Source organism: Triticum aestivum, chromosome 3A (assembly GCF_018294505.1).
Source record: "Triticum aestivum cultivar Chinese Spring chromosome 3A, IWGSC CS RefSeq v2.1, whole genome shotgun sequence".
In the NCBI taxonomy this organism is placed as follows: Eukaryota; Viridiplantae; Streptophyta; class Magnoliopsida; order Poales; family Poaceae; genus Triticum; species Triticum aestivum.
In genome coordinates this window covers 648,388,361-648,406,089 of record NC_057800.1, presented here as the reverse complement: position 1 = coordinate 648,406,089, position 17,729 = coordinate 648,388,361, and the positions used below count along the sequence as shown (strand labels likewise).

General features: G+C 43.2%; 1 protein-coding gene and 1 long non-coding RNA gene across 2 annotated transcripts; both read right to left on the bottom strand.

Annotated features, from left to right (window-relative positions):
- Window positions 1-7,493: 7,493 nt before the first annotated feature.
- Window positions 7,494-8,223, bottom strand: LOC123058927 (uncharacterized). Its single transcript, XM_044481592.1, has one exon. It carries the CDS (start codon window positions 8,118-8,120, stop codon window positions 7,737-7,739), a length of 384 nt encoding a protein of 127 aa, XP_044337527.1. The 5' UTR covers window positions 8,121-8,223; the 3' UTR covers window positions 7,494-7,736.
- Window positions 8,224-10,611: 2,388 nt separating this feature from the next.
- LOC123058926 (uncharacterized) lies at window positions 10,612-15,597 on the bottom strand. Its single transcript, XR_006427323.1, has 9 exons — window positions 15,311-15,597; window positions 15,080-15,136; window positions 14,907-14,986; window positions 14,513-14,736; window positions 13,894-14,023; window positions 13,416-13,651; window positions 13,225-13,319; window positions 12,960-13,142; window positions 10,612-11,943 (listed from the first exon to the last, which is right to left on the bottom strand). It is a non-coding gene; the product is annotated as an uncharacterized lncRNA (long non-coding RNA).
- Window positions 15,598-17,729: the final 2,132 nt, after the last annotated feature.

The window sequence follows — 17,729 nt, the reverse complement described above, 5'->3', positions numbered from 1 at the left end:
CAGGCCTTGTATGCTTGAGGAGAAGCACTTGGTGCTGCCCAAAATCCTATGGTCCATGTTGTTCATCTTGATCCAGGCCTTGTACACTTGGGAAGCATGGCACTGTGCGCGTCACACGGTTTTCGGTGGAAGACGTGCATGTTTTTCTTCTGGAGTCCGCCAATTGTTGCATATACTTCTCATCTTCATACACGGCTTATAAAAATATTGTATGATTTTGCATATAATAAAGAAAAGTGTTGTACTTTCTTCTCAATAAAAAAAGAGAAAAGTATATTTTTCGTCCCTCAACTTTTCACGGAGTCTAGATTTGGTCCCTCAACTTTAAAACCGGACAACACACACCCTCAACTATTGAAACCGGACAAGGTTCGTCCCTGGATTCTATTTTGACCGGTTTTGCAGCCGAGTCACCCGGTTTTGACTGAGCTAACTCAAATTCCTGTATTTTTTTTCCAAACCCACATACTTTTTTCAAGTTTGCACATTTTCTTAAATTTGTGTATATTTCAAATCAGTGTACTTTATCCAAATCCACGCACTTTCTTCAAGTTTGCGTAATTTTTTCAAATTCACATACTTTTTCCAAATCCGCATAATATTTTTTAGAAAAACATGTGAATTTAAATAAGTATGTGAACTATAATAAAAGTAAGCAAATTTGAAAAAAATACGCGAACTTGAAAAATGTACGCGTTTTGTAGAGAAATACATGAAATGTAAATAAGTGCGTGAACTAGAATAAAAATACACGAATTTTAAAAAATATGTGAACTTGAAAAATGTAAGTGGTTTTGTAGAAAAACATGTGAATTTAAATAAGTATGCGAACTATAATAAAGGTATGTGAATTTGAAAGAATATGTGAACTTGAAAAATGTACGTGGGTTTGTAGAAAAATATCTGAATTTGAAAAAAGTACACGAACTAGAATAAAAGTACGCGAATTTGAAAAAAATGCGAAGTTGAAAAATATTCGTGAATTTCAAAAAGGTTTACACGAATATTGTTGAAAGATTCGTGAATTTCAAAAAAAGTACGCGAACATGAAAACATTACACGAATATTGAAAAATAGGCTAACTTGGAAAGGTGCATGGATTTTTGGAAGCACATGAATTGTAGAAAAGTTCATGGATTAGAAACAATAAAGAGTTTGAAAAAAGTACGCGAATTTGAAACAATTACACGAACTGAGAAAGGTACACGAATTTCAGAAAGGTTTACAGATTTAAAAATAATAATTTTTTAATAAAGTACATGAATTTCAATGAGTGGGCACATATGAAAATGTACGTGAATTTAAAAAAATCACGGATTTGAAAAAACTACGCGAATTTGAGTCAGCACCGGTCAAAACCGGAGTGAGTCAGCTCCAAAACCGGTCAAAACCAAGACCAGGGACGAATCTTGTCCGGTTTCAATAGTTAAGGGTGCAAGTTGTCTGGTTTAGAAGTTGAGGGACCAAATTTAGACTCGGCCAAGAGTTGAGGGACGAAAAGTATACTTTTCTCATAAAAAAATAATATAAATTATTATTATTACTTGAAATCACCTGGAAATATATATTCTCGTAATATTTCGGGTCGTATATGAATAGTCATGTCCATATCAATCCTTGGTCAATAAAGCTTAGCAAGTTGGTCCTAGACTTGGCATTGGTGCTTGCATTTTTTTTTTTTGATTCATTTCAGACTTTTTGACGATGTTCGTTCACTGGAAGAAAACGGCTCTCGACTACGAAGGCGCGTGTGAATATGTGATGCCTTCTCAAGATTTTGTGTCGACTCAATATCTCAGAGGTGCTCATAGAGCGATTGTGCGTGCATGTGTTCATAGGGATGAGTGCGTGTGTGTGCTTGTCTGTGCTGGTACTATGTTAGAAAAAAACTTAGCAAGTTACTCTAAAAAAACTAACTGCATCTTCTCCGAAAATACAAAGGTGAAAATAGTTACACGCATATCCATATAAATAGTAAATCTAAAAAATACCAAAAAAGTAGAAAATCTTGAAATTTTGGTGTATCAAACCTAGTCGACTATTCTACTTACGAGTGAAGTTTCGTGAAGTATTGAATCTCATGGTATTCTTAGTGAAGAAAATATAATTGGGACCATACTATTCATCAGCATTGTTTTTTTATATAGCTATAATTTTGTCATTTTTTACCCAGAATACCACGGATGTGATTTCTTCATGAAACCTCATACTATACGTGTTAACTATCTATATTACAAAAAAAAACAGATTTTCTTGAATTTTTTCTAGTATTTTGTTAATTTACTGTTTATAAGGCATGCAAGTGGAACTGTGTTCCCAAAATCCGCGTCCCATCTTCTCAACGAAAAGAAATACAGGTGCCTAGGAGCAACAACAACGAAAACTGCAGGTTTCACTGCAATGTTCTTTGCTGGCAGGTTTCTCAAAAGTCGAAGAGAAATACAGCAACGTGGTCCAATGGTCTCTTCGGCCCTCACCCTCACTGTTTTTATAGGGCAATTCGAATCTTGCACCGCCAGGTTCAGTGCTCGAACAGTAGTTGCATCGGCCCTGGTTCTGAACAGTATAAGAGGATGGATCGATGCATATGATACGCATGCACGGTAGACGGTCGCGGGCAGCGCAATGCGACCGCATGGCAGTGGCCCGTAGTCCCGTACGGAGAAGACATGGGTTTCAATCAATCGGCAATAGTGGAGCAGAAGACATGGGTTTCAATCGGCAACAGTGCCGGCTGTGTTGTGGTGACTCCGTCCATACACTATCGGTCTGCTGCGCCTCCCATGGCTCACCGGTACGTCTACAACTACGAGTAGTCAAAGTAGCACTAGTAACAACAGTTCGTTGCGCACAGGGCAGGGATGGCATGCTCTGCATGGGTGTGCATGCATTATTGCACACCATCGTGTATCCACGCGCACGTCGGCGGCGAAAGAGACACCGCGTCCGTACGACCGCCGGGGTTAAACAAGCGTTCAAAGGCGAAGGGAGTATTCCTTTCCGAGTTCCCAAACGTACAAACCAACTTGTCTCCATGCCGGTGGCGTGCTGCAGCGTGTTGTCTATCGCTCCGGAATATTTATCTCCGCATGCATGCTAGTGCCACTGCAAGCCGGCAATGGCAGAAGGGCCTCCGGCCTCCCTCAAACAACACGAAGGTAATAGTGGTATCGGGCACAACAGTCGCATGCACGACGACGATGCATGCATGCATCCAACACGGAAATGTACTGGTTGCACGCACAGTGACGCGTTTTGTCCACCATACTGCTAGCTTGCTGCATTGTACGGCACGTCCGTGGACTTGCACGGCCGGGTTGCACGGTAGTAGTATTGAAATAAGTACGTATTCGGTCAGGTACTGTACCTGGTAGAGTATAGCATAGAGCCAGCTTCATGGTACTACCAGGTACTGTACGTGCTGACATAGAGGCAGGGCTGTAGTACCTTGCGCTCGCCTGTGTGCGTGCGCGCGCTGCGGTAAATGGCACGACGGACTGGCGAAACGGGACCCGGTCGACACCGATGCGCAAGGCATGCATGCGTGGATGAACAGAGCGTCTGCGTACGTGGGGTGAGTTCCTGTTCCTTGCGAGGACCGTCAACCCTGTATTCTCTGGCGGCCTGGCCACGCCTCATGTGCTAGCTAGGCTAGCTGCTGCGGAGTGGAGGGGAGGGGAGTACAAACAAATTAAACCTAGCTAGTTCCTATTGTAATCTTCACCTTCATGTACTATTCTCTGGCATCCTGCACGTGACTGGCCAGATGGAAAAAAGATGATGAATGTGTGTTATAACTTGAAAAACGTCTTATATTACGGACCGGGGTAATAGTTGTTGCACTTTATTTCTGGTACAAGATTAGTTAATCTCTTTTATTTGTTAGAAGGATATGTCTCTTCTTCTTTTTAAACACGATACAAATGCAAGCGCTCATATATACACGCATACACTCATCCCTATAACAAACACGCAAATCCTATCTCCTACAAGCACCTCCCAGAGACTAAGCCGACATGTCATCTTGAGATTAACAAAGTCACCACAAGCAGGTCGTCGGCAATCCTGAAATAAATAGAGGAATAAGCAAGCACCAGGATTTAAACCCTGGTGGGCTGGGATTACCACTGTCCCGCTAACTATCCAACCCCAGGTTGGTTCACATGTCTATGCATATTTAACATGAAGTCGTTGCCTCTAACGAGGCAAGACGTTTCACTCACTTTCTATATGATAATCAGAGTCCCTTCTCTTGCACACACCTAGGATAGAACTTCAATCCTTTGCCATGGCGTCTTCCTCTGGTTCATCTTCCTCGTACAGCCTATCCTCTCAAGTCTCTGGAAAACTCACTCACAGCAATTTTGTCCTATGGCGTGCCCAGGTGCAATCGATAAATTTGAGCTGCGCACATGCATGTATGGGTACCTAGACAAAACCATCTTCGAGCCAGGCAAAACCACCACCATCAAGAACTCTGAAGAGAAAGATCAGACCCGACATACACGGTTTGGCATAGAGAAGACCAACAGGTTCGTGCATACCTTCTGTAAAATCTGTCCAGAGAAGACCAACAGGTAGCCTCCCATGAGCAATCTCACGCCCTATGGGCTCTAATTGTTAGCATGTTTTCTTCCCAGTCTAGATCCCAAAATGTTGTCAGAACAAGATCGGACCGTCGTCTTGGTCCAAGCGTAGGAACTCTTCGAGGCTAAGGCACCGCAGCGCGTGAAAAACTTCAACCTAAGGTGTGGCGCGAAAATAACAAAGTATCTAATGAAGGCCAAGGGAACCTAGAAGGAACTCCTCGGATGCTCGACGTGTGAACTCTTTGGACACACTTCGGCGATCCAAAAGGGCAAAGATGAGTATATTTGTTAAACCAGCTTTCAAGGCTGACGACTGAAGATGAAGAACAATTTGGAAGATCCGAAGAGCAACCCCGGCTTGAAGACCTGTTCAGGGGCTACTGATGGTGTTTCGTACTAGGGATCACTCACCATGTAGTCTCCCGGCCAGGTGGGCCAGGCCGAGGACCACCCATGGCGGTTCACCTGTAGGCCATCTCTAGCAGGCCCATGGCGTGTAGAAAGAATATTCCCGAAGCTTGGCGCATACTCCAAGACTTAGAGGTCATCTATGATACGATTACCATATACCTAGTCGACTTAGCTATAATCTAGGCCCCATGGTATCTACATAAACCAAAGGGTAGTGCTCGTAGTAGACACAGAACAATCTCGTGGTAGATCAACTTGTACTCTGTACTTCATCCCAAATCGATACAAACACAAAAACCTGGCGTAAGGTATTATCTCTTCAAGAGAGCCCGAACCTGGGTAAATCCCCAAGTCCTTGTTACCAATGCATCTAGGCTACTTGCTCAGGATCCCCTACCCAAGATTCATCGGGATCGACTCTGTCACCCACCTCAGCTCATTGGACAACAGCCAAGCGTATTTTGAAGTATATAAAGAAATGAGTGACTTCTGGACCTCCTTCACTCTTGTTAGTGCCTTCTCTAATGCAGATTGGGCTGACCGCTTTAATGAAAGAAGGTCAATAGGTGGATTTGGAATCTTTAATGGACCAAATTAAATTTTATAGTGTGCAAAAAACAAGCTACGGTGTCCATGTCAAGTACAGATGCAAAATACAAAGTGTTAGGAAATGCAACAACCGGAATCATTTGGGTCTAATCTATATTAAAGGAACTTGAAGTTCCACAAGCTCATGGCTTTGGTTATTATTGGTGCTATTTATCTGTTTGTCAATCCAGTATTTCATGCCAGAACAAAGCATATTGAGATAGATTTTTATTTTGCGAGAGAACTTGTTGTCAATAAATAGTTAGAGATCAGGTTCCTTCGCGTGATTAGCTTGCAAATGGCTTTACAAAAGCATTGACAATCGAAGGTATAGAAGAGTTCAGACGTAATCTCAACTTGCGTAGTTGTGATTAAGGGCGGGTGTTAAGCATAAGGCTCTATCACGTCTAGATTCAAGGAGTTATCTTGTGTAGCACTTTAATTCAGTTAGAAGGTTCTGCGTGTTGTAATTAATCTTCTTTATCTCTTCCTCGTTTTTCTCTCTCCTTATAACCCACGCATGTAAGCATCTCCAGGGATATGCCCCTGCATATTTAACACAAAGCCATCGCCTCTAGCGAGGCACGACGTTCCAACTATTTCTACACTAGTTTCGGGCGCCTCAAGCCTTCTTCAAACGTCCGGCCGGACAGTCCGGTCAATGACCGGTCAAAAAAATGCTACCCAGACGAGCACCTCAAACCGGCCTGAAACGCCCAGGCTGACTAACACCCTTCATATGCACCTCAAATCTAGGGCAGATATGGGTGGCCCGGGCGCGACCGAGCGTGTCCGCCACGTTGGCCCACCCGACCCCACAAATATTCGTCCCCATCCTCTTTCCGGACCAAACCCTAGCCACACCACTCCCCGCTAGTCCACTCCGCCCCCAAGCTCCCATCCGGCGATCTTTAACCTTCTCCGGCATGGCGGGAAGCAGGTTTGACTCCGGCTAGTCCGAATCCGTCTACTGGGGTGTTATTCCGCGCGGAATGGAGGAGGATATGGCCGTCCGCATTACCCTCCGTCGCTCCCGGGAGGACTGCGCCCGGCCGACCCGGGGGGAGGGGGGATGTGTCAGGCACGAATCCATTGTGTCAGCGCAACAGACACTTGGATCCTCCGGGGCTGGATCATCGCGGTCCAGTAGCCTCACCATCTTCGGTCCGCCGGAGTATGAGTCCTACACGGCCTGGCTAGCAAGGAGAGGATAAGGTTGGCCGAGGCACACCTCGCTGCCGACATGGCGGCGGCGGAGTCAACGGATGCGGTGGCGCGCGCTACTATGGAGGAGGAAGTCATTTGTGCCCGCATCCTGAAGTAGCGGCAACGAGGTAACACGCGTGCCCCTCGCCCGGGAGCAAAATTCGGCGGTCTGTGCCATGGCCGGACTCCCCCCCCCCCCCCCCCCCTCTCAAAAAAGGAGGAGAAAGAGGACAGCAACGGGTAGCTCAGCTCAGGCGACGAGCAGATCCGGCTGAATCCATTTTGCGTTTTTGAGCGCTACTTCCGTGAGAAGAACGGCAAGAGTGTCGGGAAGGGCAAGGAAAGCGATGGATGATTTTCTGCATAGCCAGTATGTAGATGTAACATGTCAAATTTTGAGAGTCCGATGGCATGTCTTGAGGTAATAGTCGAAAGAAGTTGTTGCAACGTTTCCGTTCACGTTGCATGTTTTTGTATTTGAGGTTTGCTAATTAAGATGTCTGGTTATGCGAAGCAAATTTTTAGATGTGACCGGTCAATGCCTGTGGACGGGCGCATTCGCTGGCGTTTAGGGGTCTAAATTAGCAACTTGCGGCTTGATATGCTCTTACTCCTGGTAGTGAGTGAGAGTACATGTATGTGTGTATAAGTACCTATCATGCATGAGACACGGCAGATACTTTTTTTTAGACACGGCGATTTGAGTATCAATCAAACATCAAATCAGCCCAGTTTCGCTTGCCATTTGCTGGAGGCACCAAGTCATCAAATCAGCACACACATTACGAGCCTCACTCCCACGGAATTCTAAGAGGAAATGGAGGCTCCAAATACGGAACTAAACGTAGACATTGCTAGCTACCACCACTTGAAACAATCGAACACAAATTCGAAGAGAAGAATGAAGGAACCATTTACAGTGTGCAGCAAGACCAATTGGCCTCAGGACCGACCAGCACTGCCACTGCACTCCCCTGGCTCCGTTCCTTCAGGCGGCTGCTCCTGCAGCTCCGCCGTGCCGTCGCCCTCCTCCTGCTTCGCCAGGTCGCCGGCGGGGGCGGAGGAGTGCATGCCGGCGCCCACGCACGGCCCGCACTTCCGCTCCACCCAGGCCTCCAGGTCGTGGCCACCGGCCCGGCCGAGCGCGCGGCGCCCGAAGCAGAACCGCCCCACGGCCACGGCCACCGCCGCGAGCACGGCGAGGACGGCCAGCATGGCGATCACCGGACCGTACGAGCCGCTCGTTGCCGCCGCCCTCTCGACCGCGCCGTACGACATCATCTGCGGGGGCGGGAATGCCGGCGGCGGGGGCACAAGAGCCGACATTGCCGGCCGGAGCGCCCAGGCCTTCAAGAGCGAGCCCTTCAGGCTGAGAGTGAGTGAAAGCGAGAGGTTGGTGAGTGAGGGGGGGGGGGGGGGGGGGGGGGGAGCTTTGCCCGGCCGGAGAAGGCAACCAAAACGAGCTCACTTGACTCCACTCGCTGCCTGGAGGTGGTAGGAGTAACATTTAAGCGCGTAGCTCTAGCTCCAGCTGCTGCCTTGCATGTCTCCAGTTTTGGCTCCACGGCGACCGCTTTTGGCTGCGACGCACGGCCGTCTCTCACGATTCGTACCGTTAAGCGGCAGCGTTCACCAGCGGCGTTTTACACTGTCCTGGCCTGGCCTATGGTCATGGCTATAGCTGGAGTAACTTCAGGATCGCTTTCCGCAGACCGCAGTTGGTGGACGGGCATCAATGGCCTCACGTAGGTACCAGAGCATTCTCTCTTCTTCATATTTTTCTTTTTGCGAAATGCATGTCCTGCCAGCAAGGAGCACCGGAGTGTTGATCAGCCGCTAGGTGAGGTGAGATGAGATACACCTCGGGATACGCGAGATCCTCGACAGCGACGCCTGTCATGGTGCCTTGACCACGTACCGTGCAATGGCAGTGCCTGTCGACTGTCTAACCTAGGTGCCCCTCCTCTTCTTCTATTAGAGCTAGCATGTATAATACTAGAACTAGATAGGGATCGCGCCAAGGCGCGAGGGTGCCGGTCCCAACATTTTGATGAAAAGTAGTATTAAGTTAGTAGGAATCTCCGTTTAGCGTATGAAACATGATAACAAACTAAAGTGAAGAAAAAAAAACATTCTTTTGTGATAAAAAAGATAATGGAGTTCAATGTTGGCATGAAATTATAAGGCAACATTGAGTTCAACATGTTCGTAAGACCACAAAAGATAACCACTGTCATTAAGTTCGATACCAAAAGCATTAATATAGGATAGGAAGGAATGGAGAACTTGTACTTGTGGATTAGTAGGTGATATGAGCACGCCACAAGATAGTACATTGAAATTTTACATTCGGTGTTAGTATAATAGCTCAAAGCTTGAAGCATCAAGTTTGGCAAAAAGGAATAGATCAAAAGCAACGCGGTTTGATAAATCAGAATTAGAGCAAGTCATTTATATAGAAAGCAGCACACTCCACATGTCATTCATAATAATTAGAAAGTCATTTGTACATATAGAGATTGAAGGCTGATCGGTAGTGCATTAGAGGGTAGCTGTACAGTACAGAATACATATCCCATTACTCTGGATAGAAGTGTAGTAAAGCATAATCACACTGATTGTGTTCTGTGAGTACATCCTTCGACGGTAAATGGCTCTACGAATTCCAAGATAATCCAACATGATATAAAGAATGATTCATAGCTGAGATTCTCACAATAGTATGGTCAACCTGAGTCGTCGGAAATGGTTTAGAGATAACATAAGTGGTTGAAATACATAAACAGTAAAAGAAAGTACATGTGCAAGACAATAGACCAATTCCAATTGGATTTCTTGCAGAAACAAAGATACATGATACAAAGCCTACAAAGCAAGTTGATAATTTTCAGCAAACCTTGATAGTTGGACGAACCCAATAAGAACTAAAAACTTTGGCACCATATTCTGCTAGGTTTCTTCAATTCTTTTCAACATGAGAATGCAAGAAACTCATTTCCTTGCGAAACCTCAGACATTAATGGATACCCCATGGAGTCAATCCAGAGATATGGCATGTATCACCATCAAGCTAGCGTACACAGTTCATCTATAAAATCTACTCCTATAAACTAAATCAAGCTAGCACACACAGTTCATATCCAAATAGGATTACATCTCTTGGGGTCTGGTTACCCAAATACAACCAGAGATCCTCACAAGAGAGGTGGGGGGCATAGAAGAGCAAAAGGATCTTACTTGCAAGAAGAAGCCAGACTCCAGGGTCGCGCAAGTGCTAGACATACCATCACAAGCACCATTACGACTCTTGATTCAGATCCCCTCCTTCCCCGTATGATGCCACTTGAAAATAGACCATTTTACTGGGTGGGAAAAAGCATGGCTCATAGGCATTGTGGAGGCTCCATCCTTCACACAAAGGTGTAGAAAAGGAAACTCATCTCCAAACAAAATAACTTGAAATAATTCTTTCTTCGGAACTGCTTAATTTAAATGCATACAGTTCTTTATTTGTTTAGGATGTATGCAAGAATTTCTAGTAAGTTCTACATGGAAAGAACTGAACACAACTCGACAACAAGACAATCTCTTGTTTAAGTTTAAGTTGAAACTGTATGCTCAATATTTATGAAATTGGACGCTCAATATGTGTCTAACCATATCTATCACAGGCCTTTGTCACAGAAACAGGGTAAGTACTCGAGTAGCAATACCACATCACCATGCGTAAGCAGTCCTATTTATTTTCATAATAAATACACCATCACCAAGGAACATACTTAGTTTTGAAGTAATGTTATATCCTATTATAATGTTTGGCAACTGATCATAAACAGTAGGGAGCAAAGCAAGTGTGCACGAGTCCTTTTTAGTATACATAACATCATCGTAGCATTAGAAGCAAGAAAAAAATCACCTGCCGCATGAGCTCTGATTTTCACATGCTTAAAACATTTTACAATTCGTATATAAACCCAAAACAATATGATACTTTTCTAAAACTCTCTGCAATTCATGTATAAACCAAAATCAATATAGTGATGCATTCCGAAAACCCTTTGCAATTGATGTGTAAACCTCGAAGGAGTATTGTAGATTTTTCCCAAACACGTATCTAGCAAGAAAGCAGACGGGCGCACAGCGTCCCGCCGATGCTGCCGGACCAAGGACCCATGTGTCCCCTGCCCTCGTAAACCAGGCCATGCATCACAGGTCCTGCTCCGCGCCAGATCTGGCCGGGCGAACGCCTGCCAGCCACCACCAAAGCAGGGGAAGACCCCGCAGCCGCCGCAAATCACCGGTGGGGAGAGCGGTGAAGCATGAACCTGGAACCTCGACGGAGTCGAGATGAAGGCGGCAAAGCTCCGACAACGGCCATCACATGATAAATAAAGGCAAAAAACCCGAATTAGCGGATCTTCTATGCATATCCACTGCTATAGATTCAAATAACACTAATCAGAAAGCAAGGATGTAGCCTTACAGGACCAACCAGTAGCTAAGAAATCAGGGGCTAAACAATTATCTTGTCTAAGAGCTAGTACATACTACAGAATAAATACTGCAGCAAGAATTGATAGAACACTTGACCAGTCCAACCAAATTAATAGGTTATAAATACTACACCATGTCTTGACCAGCTCCAAACTAAATTCTATTTGGATTTTGTGTAAACGAAGCCAAGTTATACTACTACAATAACCTAGAACCACTAAAGCACCCACACAAACAGTCAAGTATCCTCATCTTGATTATGGCCAAAAAATGTATCATATAGCACGCACGCACGCACACAAATAGTCACAGTATCCTCATCTTGACGAAAGCGAAAATGTATCATATAGCACACACGCACACAAACAGTCACATTATCCTCATCTTGCTGAAAGCAAAAAATGTATGATGTACTGTAAATACATACCCTGACCTGGAAACGGTATGGTCCAGTCTCAGTTGATAGTCTTGATGGTTCATGCTGGTCTTTAGATATGTTTTTGAACAACAATTTTGCTTGCTGCTTGTAGAAGACAACATCCTTCACATAACCACCATCTAAGCACTCCGTCAATTGTAGGCCATCAGTGATACAAGCTATCATTGTCAGCTTCACCATTTCGAAAAGAAAACAAGACACAAGCAAAAGTGCCACCTGCACAAAAAAGCAGAGGAGATCTAGTAAATACTTCTAACATGTTCACTTTGGTATAGAGGATCCTACTTATCCAATGACCCATATATCTCAAATAGAACATATTAATATCTCAAGCAACAGTGAATGTCCAGCATATTCTCCAAAGTTACAGAATATAACAGGTTCAGAGGCTGTCAAGATCAAACAATAGCGAGGGGATTTTGTAGCCGCATGGAAAAGCTAATAAAATTTCTTCTAATTTAAATCTCAGACATCTCGATGAAATAAATAAATTTGATACATAACTGAAACTGAACTCTAACCATTTGTTGTTTAGTTGTCTTCTAATGACTATCAACACTTTCACTTTCAGCATATGTGATATTTCTCTGCGTCCTCCTCCTCACCCACAAGTCCAGTATTCATTTTGGGAATTGACATTTGAGAAAACATCATTATGGCCGATAGTTTTCAGATGCAAAACCAAGTATGCTAACGATGTGGGATTACAACTTTGAGAAAACACTATAGTAGGCAGAAATAATAAGGTACCCAAGCAAATCGAAAGAGCAGTGACAGATAATCCAATGAGTGCCAAAGTAGTAGCAATACCCCCAACCAAACCATCAAGACCATCAAAAAATGTTACTCCAGTACACATAGAAATAGAACTTACTGTAGCCAGAACCCATATGAAGTTTTCCCATGAATGCAAGACCAAATGGCAGAGGTAGAGGAACAATTAATTTACTTCATAAACCAATTCAAATCAGTAATGTTGAGAAAGTTAATCTGAGTATTGAATTGTAATATTATTATGATCATCAGATAACTAAGGGTCATACAATGTGTTCGGTATACAGCTTATGCCCAATCATATACGCAGTTGCCTATTTTTGCAAGAACAAAAGAGACTATTGCTACAGGAGATAGAAGTTAAAAAACTTCATTATCAAGACACAATATATACAATGTCCGGAAACATAGAGAAGAAATGCAGTCAATGTTCTTAATATATCAATAGAGAAGATCACCTGCATGGCGTGCTGCGGGTGAATCAGGTGGGAAGGGTGCGGATAGGGCTGCGACCGCATTGTCCTTCTTCCCTCCTCTCAGCGCATAACAAAGAGTAGGAACTGAGATTGTGGAGTGTGCCTACTTCATTGCAGAACAAATGATAGAACTGGTTCTGTGATAGCCTGCAGCTGCTCCTGGTCCTAAGAAAAACGAAAATATAATCAATTTCCTCTGCTTTTGCCCTATTGTCAAAATGTATATTTATGTAATGCTTCTGCTTACTGAAAATGGCATGCACAACTACTTAAATAATGAACTCCTCGTCACAGGGAGGCGGATCTCTATTATGAGCAGATACTCTCTTCTACAGCTTGTTCCTGAATATGAGTAATTCACATGATTAGAGTACAGAACGGGTGCTATAAGACAATGTACAAGAAAAATAGCTACAACACGAGGGTTGCACGAGTTACCTCAAAATTGTCAGCATAATATGGCATTGAAGAAGGCATAATCTTCATGCGCTTAGTCACACTTCGATATTTTGTGGAGGAACTTGAACAAACTATAAATATCATGTACTGGCTTCTGCGTCAAGTGTATAGCTCTGACTCCAACCAGGAATGTAAGCGGCTGGATATCGAGCTTTTCAGTTAGCTTTGGTGATATTCATGGATATGTCTGACGGTGAAGCTACACCCTGATTAACCTGGATAATAATAAATGGATGGGGCCATTAGCTATTGATAAATGGCCATATGACTACACGATGCTTGAAATAAACTCATGTCAGGCAGACAGGCTGGAAACCTAAGACATAAAGGAAGAGAAAAGAAGCTAGCACAACTGCAAAATTAATTCAAACTGTAAAGTTCGTGACTATTCTGTAGTGCATTGTGAACTACGACAATCACTGAAAACAGTTTGCATGAGCAGAGGTAGAGTTCATACCGATGCTGCAGGCACAGATTTGATTATCGACTTGTTGTATCCACGAACTTCAGCAACAGACTCAGCCATCTGTAATTTTGAAACCCTATCTGGTCCACCGACATTCAGAAGTACCTGATTTTTTTGCCATCTACAATATGTACTTTAGTGTCAGTGCAGCTGATAAACAAATAATAAAGAATGAAACCATTTAAGATGCAGAGAACAATATTAAAGTTATTAAATGAAAAATGAAGTGCATTTTAGAAAGAGCAGATTTCACACAGTGAACCATTACACTGTATAAAAGGATACCAATGCACACCACTGCTTGATTTAGTAATACATTAGCAATACAATACTACAACTTAGTATATTATTTAGTTTATGCCAGAAATGGGAATTAAGATAAATCAAAAGAGAAACTATACTTTCATGTGAGAAGAACATCCTGTGTTTATAGCTTTCAGGTTTGCAGTAATAAACAGGACAACTATGAACTGAATATACACATCAATAATTCTCTAGGTTCTCTCACCACAAATCAACATAATTGCAAGAATATCTCATTTTAATGTGCTTAGTTGTTTAGCTTCAGCAAACTGATGAAGATTATGACCCTTCATGAGAAGTATTATACCTTCGTTGCACAATCAACCCTAGCCATCAATATTCTCTCCGGATGCATGTCAGCGAGTTAAAAAATTCATCCCTAGTACTCCCTCCGTCCGAAAATACTTGTCATCAAAATGGACAAAAAGGGATGTATCTAGAACTAAAATATGTCTAGATACATCTCCTTTTATTCATTTCGATGACAAGTATTTCCGGACGGAGGGAGTAGGATCCAGCCAAAGTGCACTCCTGTAATCCACAAAGAAGCAAACAAGTAAAGAAAACCAGTAGACAACCTAGATATGCAAATGAACAACAACAACAACAACAACAACAACAACAAATATACACGCGCACGAGCACCAACCTAGATATGCAAATGAACAACAACGAAAAGAAGGAGGAGAAGAGGGGTCGACCTGTAAGTCCCTGGACGAAGACATGAAGGCTGCCACAGATCCAACAATGAACAGACGAGGGGGTCGACCAAAAGGAGCTCCTACAAAGAATGGACCAGTCCGCAGCAAAACAAGTGTCAAGATCATGGCTCAACTGAAGCAGACGATGAAAACCGGGTCAAAATGAGGCTTACCCATAGGTCGATGAGCGCGACAACCAATCCAGCCCAATGACGACAAGAACAATGGATCTGCAGGCAACAGAAATCTGAAATCAATTAGCCAGGGCCAAACCAATTGAGAGAAAGCACACGCAATGTGAGACAACAACATCCTGCGATAAAATCCCGCACAAAATCAACTGAAACAGAAAAACCTATCACTGAAGGAGAATACCTGCACCTCTAGGGTGGGGAATGGCTCACCTAGCCGTCGTTAGAGTGGTTGCACTGGGAGCACCAGCGCCACTGCAGGCTGTGTCGCCCTGGGCCTCCTCGTCACTAAAGGCCTCTCCCACATCAGCGACCGTTTCATCGCGTGCGCGAAGAAGGGGCTAGAGGCACGGGGTTGGGGACTGGCGGCAGGCGCCACCTCGCCTCGGGCCTCCTCGCCGCCAAAGGACGCCGCGTACTCGAAGCACGGCTGGAGGCGGTGATGAACACACGATGGAGGATAAGTACAACTCAGGGAACCTCATATGTCAGTCTTAACCAAAGCAAGCATTCCTCTTCAAAGAATTATTACAAAAATTGCACAGCTACATATATCAGAGGAATACACAGAACAAATGGGCAGTGAGAAATATGTTATGTTTGCATTGTTTGCATATGTTTGCTTATTTAATGATTCTATTTGAGGATAGGACTATTAAATATGCATAGCATTTAGTATGCAATGTTGAATAATGATTTTAGTGATTTGCTACAGTAGAGTATGATAAGGTTTTTGCAATGGTTTATGCTAACTCATCTCACGAGTCCTTGTTGAGTTTTGTGTGGATGAAGCTTTTGAGATTTAGGGAGACCGTGATATGAGAGGAATTAAGGAGACACAAAAGCTCAAGCTTGGGGATGCCCAAGGCACCCCAAGATAATATTTCAAGAAGTCTCAAGCATCTAAGCTTGGGGATGCCCCGGTTGGCATCCCACCTTTCTTCTTCAACAACTATCGGTTAGTACCGGTTGATCCTAAGTTTTTGCTTCTTCACATGATGTTTGCTATTCTTAGATGTCATTTTATTTTGCTTTGATTGCTGTTTGAATAGAATACCAAGATCTAAAATTATTAAATGTTAGAGAGTCTTCACATAGTTGCATAATTATTCGACTACTCATTGATCTTCACTTATATCTTTCGGAGTAGTTTGTCATTTGCTCTAAGTGCTTCACTTATATCTTTTAGAGCATGGTGGTAGTTTTATTTTGAAGAAATAGATGAACTCTCATGCTTCACTTATATTATTTTGAGAGTCTTAATAGCATGGTAATTTGCTTAAAATCCTAATATGCTAGGTATTTAAGAATAATAAAACTTTCTTATGAGTGTGTTGAATACTATGAGAAGTTTGATGCTTGATAATTGTTTTGAGATATGAGGATGGTGATATTAGAATCATGCTAGTTGAGTGGTTATGAATTTGAGAAATACTTGTGTTGAAGTTTGTGATTCCTGTAGCATGCACGTATGGTGAACCGTTATGTGATGAAGTCGGAGCATGATTTATTTATTGATTGTCCTCCTTATGAGTGGCGGTCGGGGACGAGCGATGGTCTTTTCCTACCAATCTATCCCCCTAGGAGCATGCACGTAATACTTTGCTTTGACAACTTGTAGATTTTTGCAATAAGTATATGAGTTCTTTATGACTAATGTTGAGTCCATGGATTATACCCACTCTCACCCTTCCACCATTGCTAGCCTCTCTAGTACCGTGCAACTTTCACCGGTACCATACACCCACCATATACCTTCCTCAAAACAGCCACCATACCTACCTATTATGGCATTTCCATAGCCATTCCGAGATATATTGGCACACAACTTTCCACCATTCCGTTCATCATGACACATTCATCATTGTCATATTGCTTAGCATGATCATGTAGTTGACATAGTATTTGTGGCAAAGCCATTATTCATGACTCTTTCATACTTGTCACTCTTGATTCATTGCATATCCCGGTACACCGCCGGAGGCATCCATATAGAGTCATACTTTGTTCTAGTATCGAGTTGTATCATTGAGTTGTAAATAAATAGAAGTGTGATGATCATCATTCAATAGAGCATTGTCCCAAAAAAAAGGCCAAATAAAAAAAGGCCAAATAAAAAAAGGGAAAGGCCAAATAAAAATAAAATAATAAAATAATAAAATAAAATGGACGATGCTACTATCCTTTTACCACACTTGTGCTTCAAAGTAGCACCATGATCTTCATGATAGAGAGTCTCCTATGTTGTCACTTTCATATACTAGTGGAAATCTTTCATTATAGAACTTGGCTTGTATATTCCAATGACGAGCTTCCTCAAAATGCCCTAGGTCTTCGTGAGCAAGCAAGTTGGATGCACACCCACTTAGTTTCTTTTCGAGCTTTCATACACTTATAGCTCTAGTGCATCCGTTGCATGGCAATCCCTACTCACTCACATTGATATCTATTGATGGGCATCTCCATAGCCCATTGATACGCCTAGTTGATGTGAGACTATCTTCTCCCTTTTTGTCCTCTCCACAACCACCATTCTATTCCACCTATAGTGCTATGTCCATGGCTCACGCTCATGTATTGCGTGAAGATTGAAAAAGTTTGAGAACATCAGAAGTATGAAACAATTTCTTGG

Coding starts and splice junctions, on each gene's coding strand:
- LOC123058927 (XM_044481592.1), bottom strand. CDS start 8,120: ATGTCGGCTCTTGTGCCCCCGCCGCCGGCATTCCCGCCCCCGCAGATG.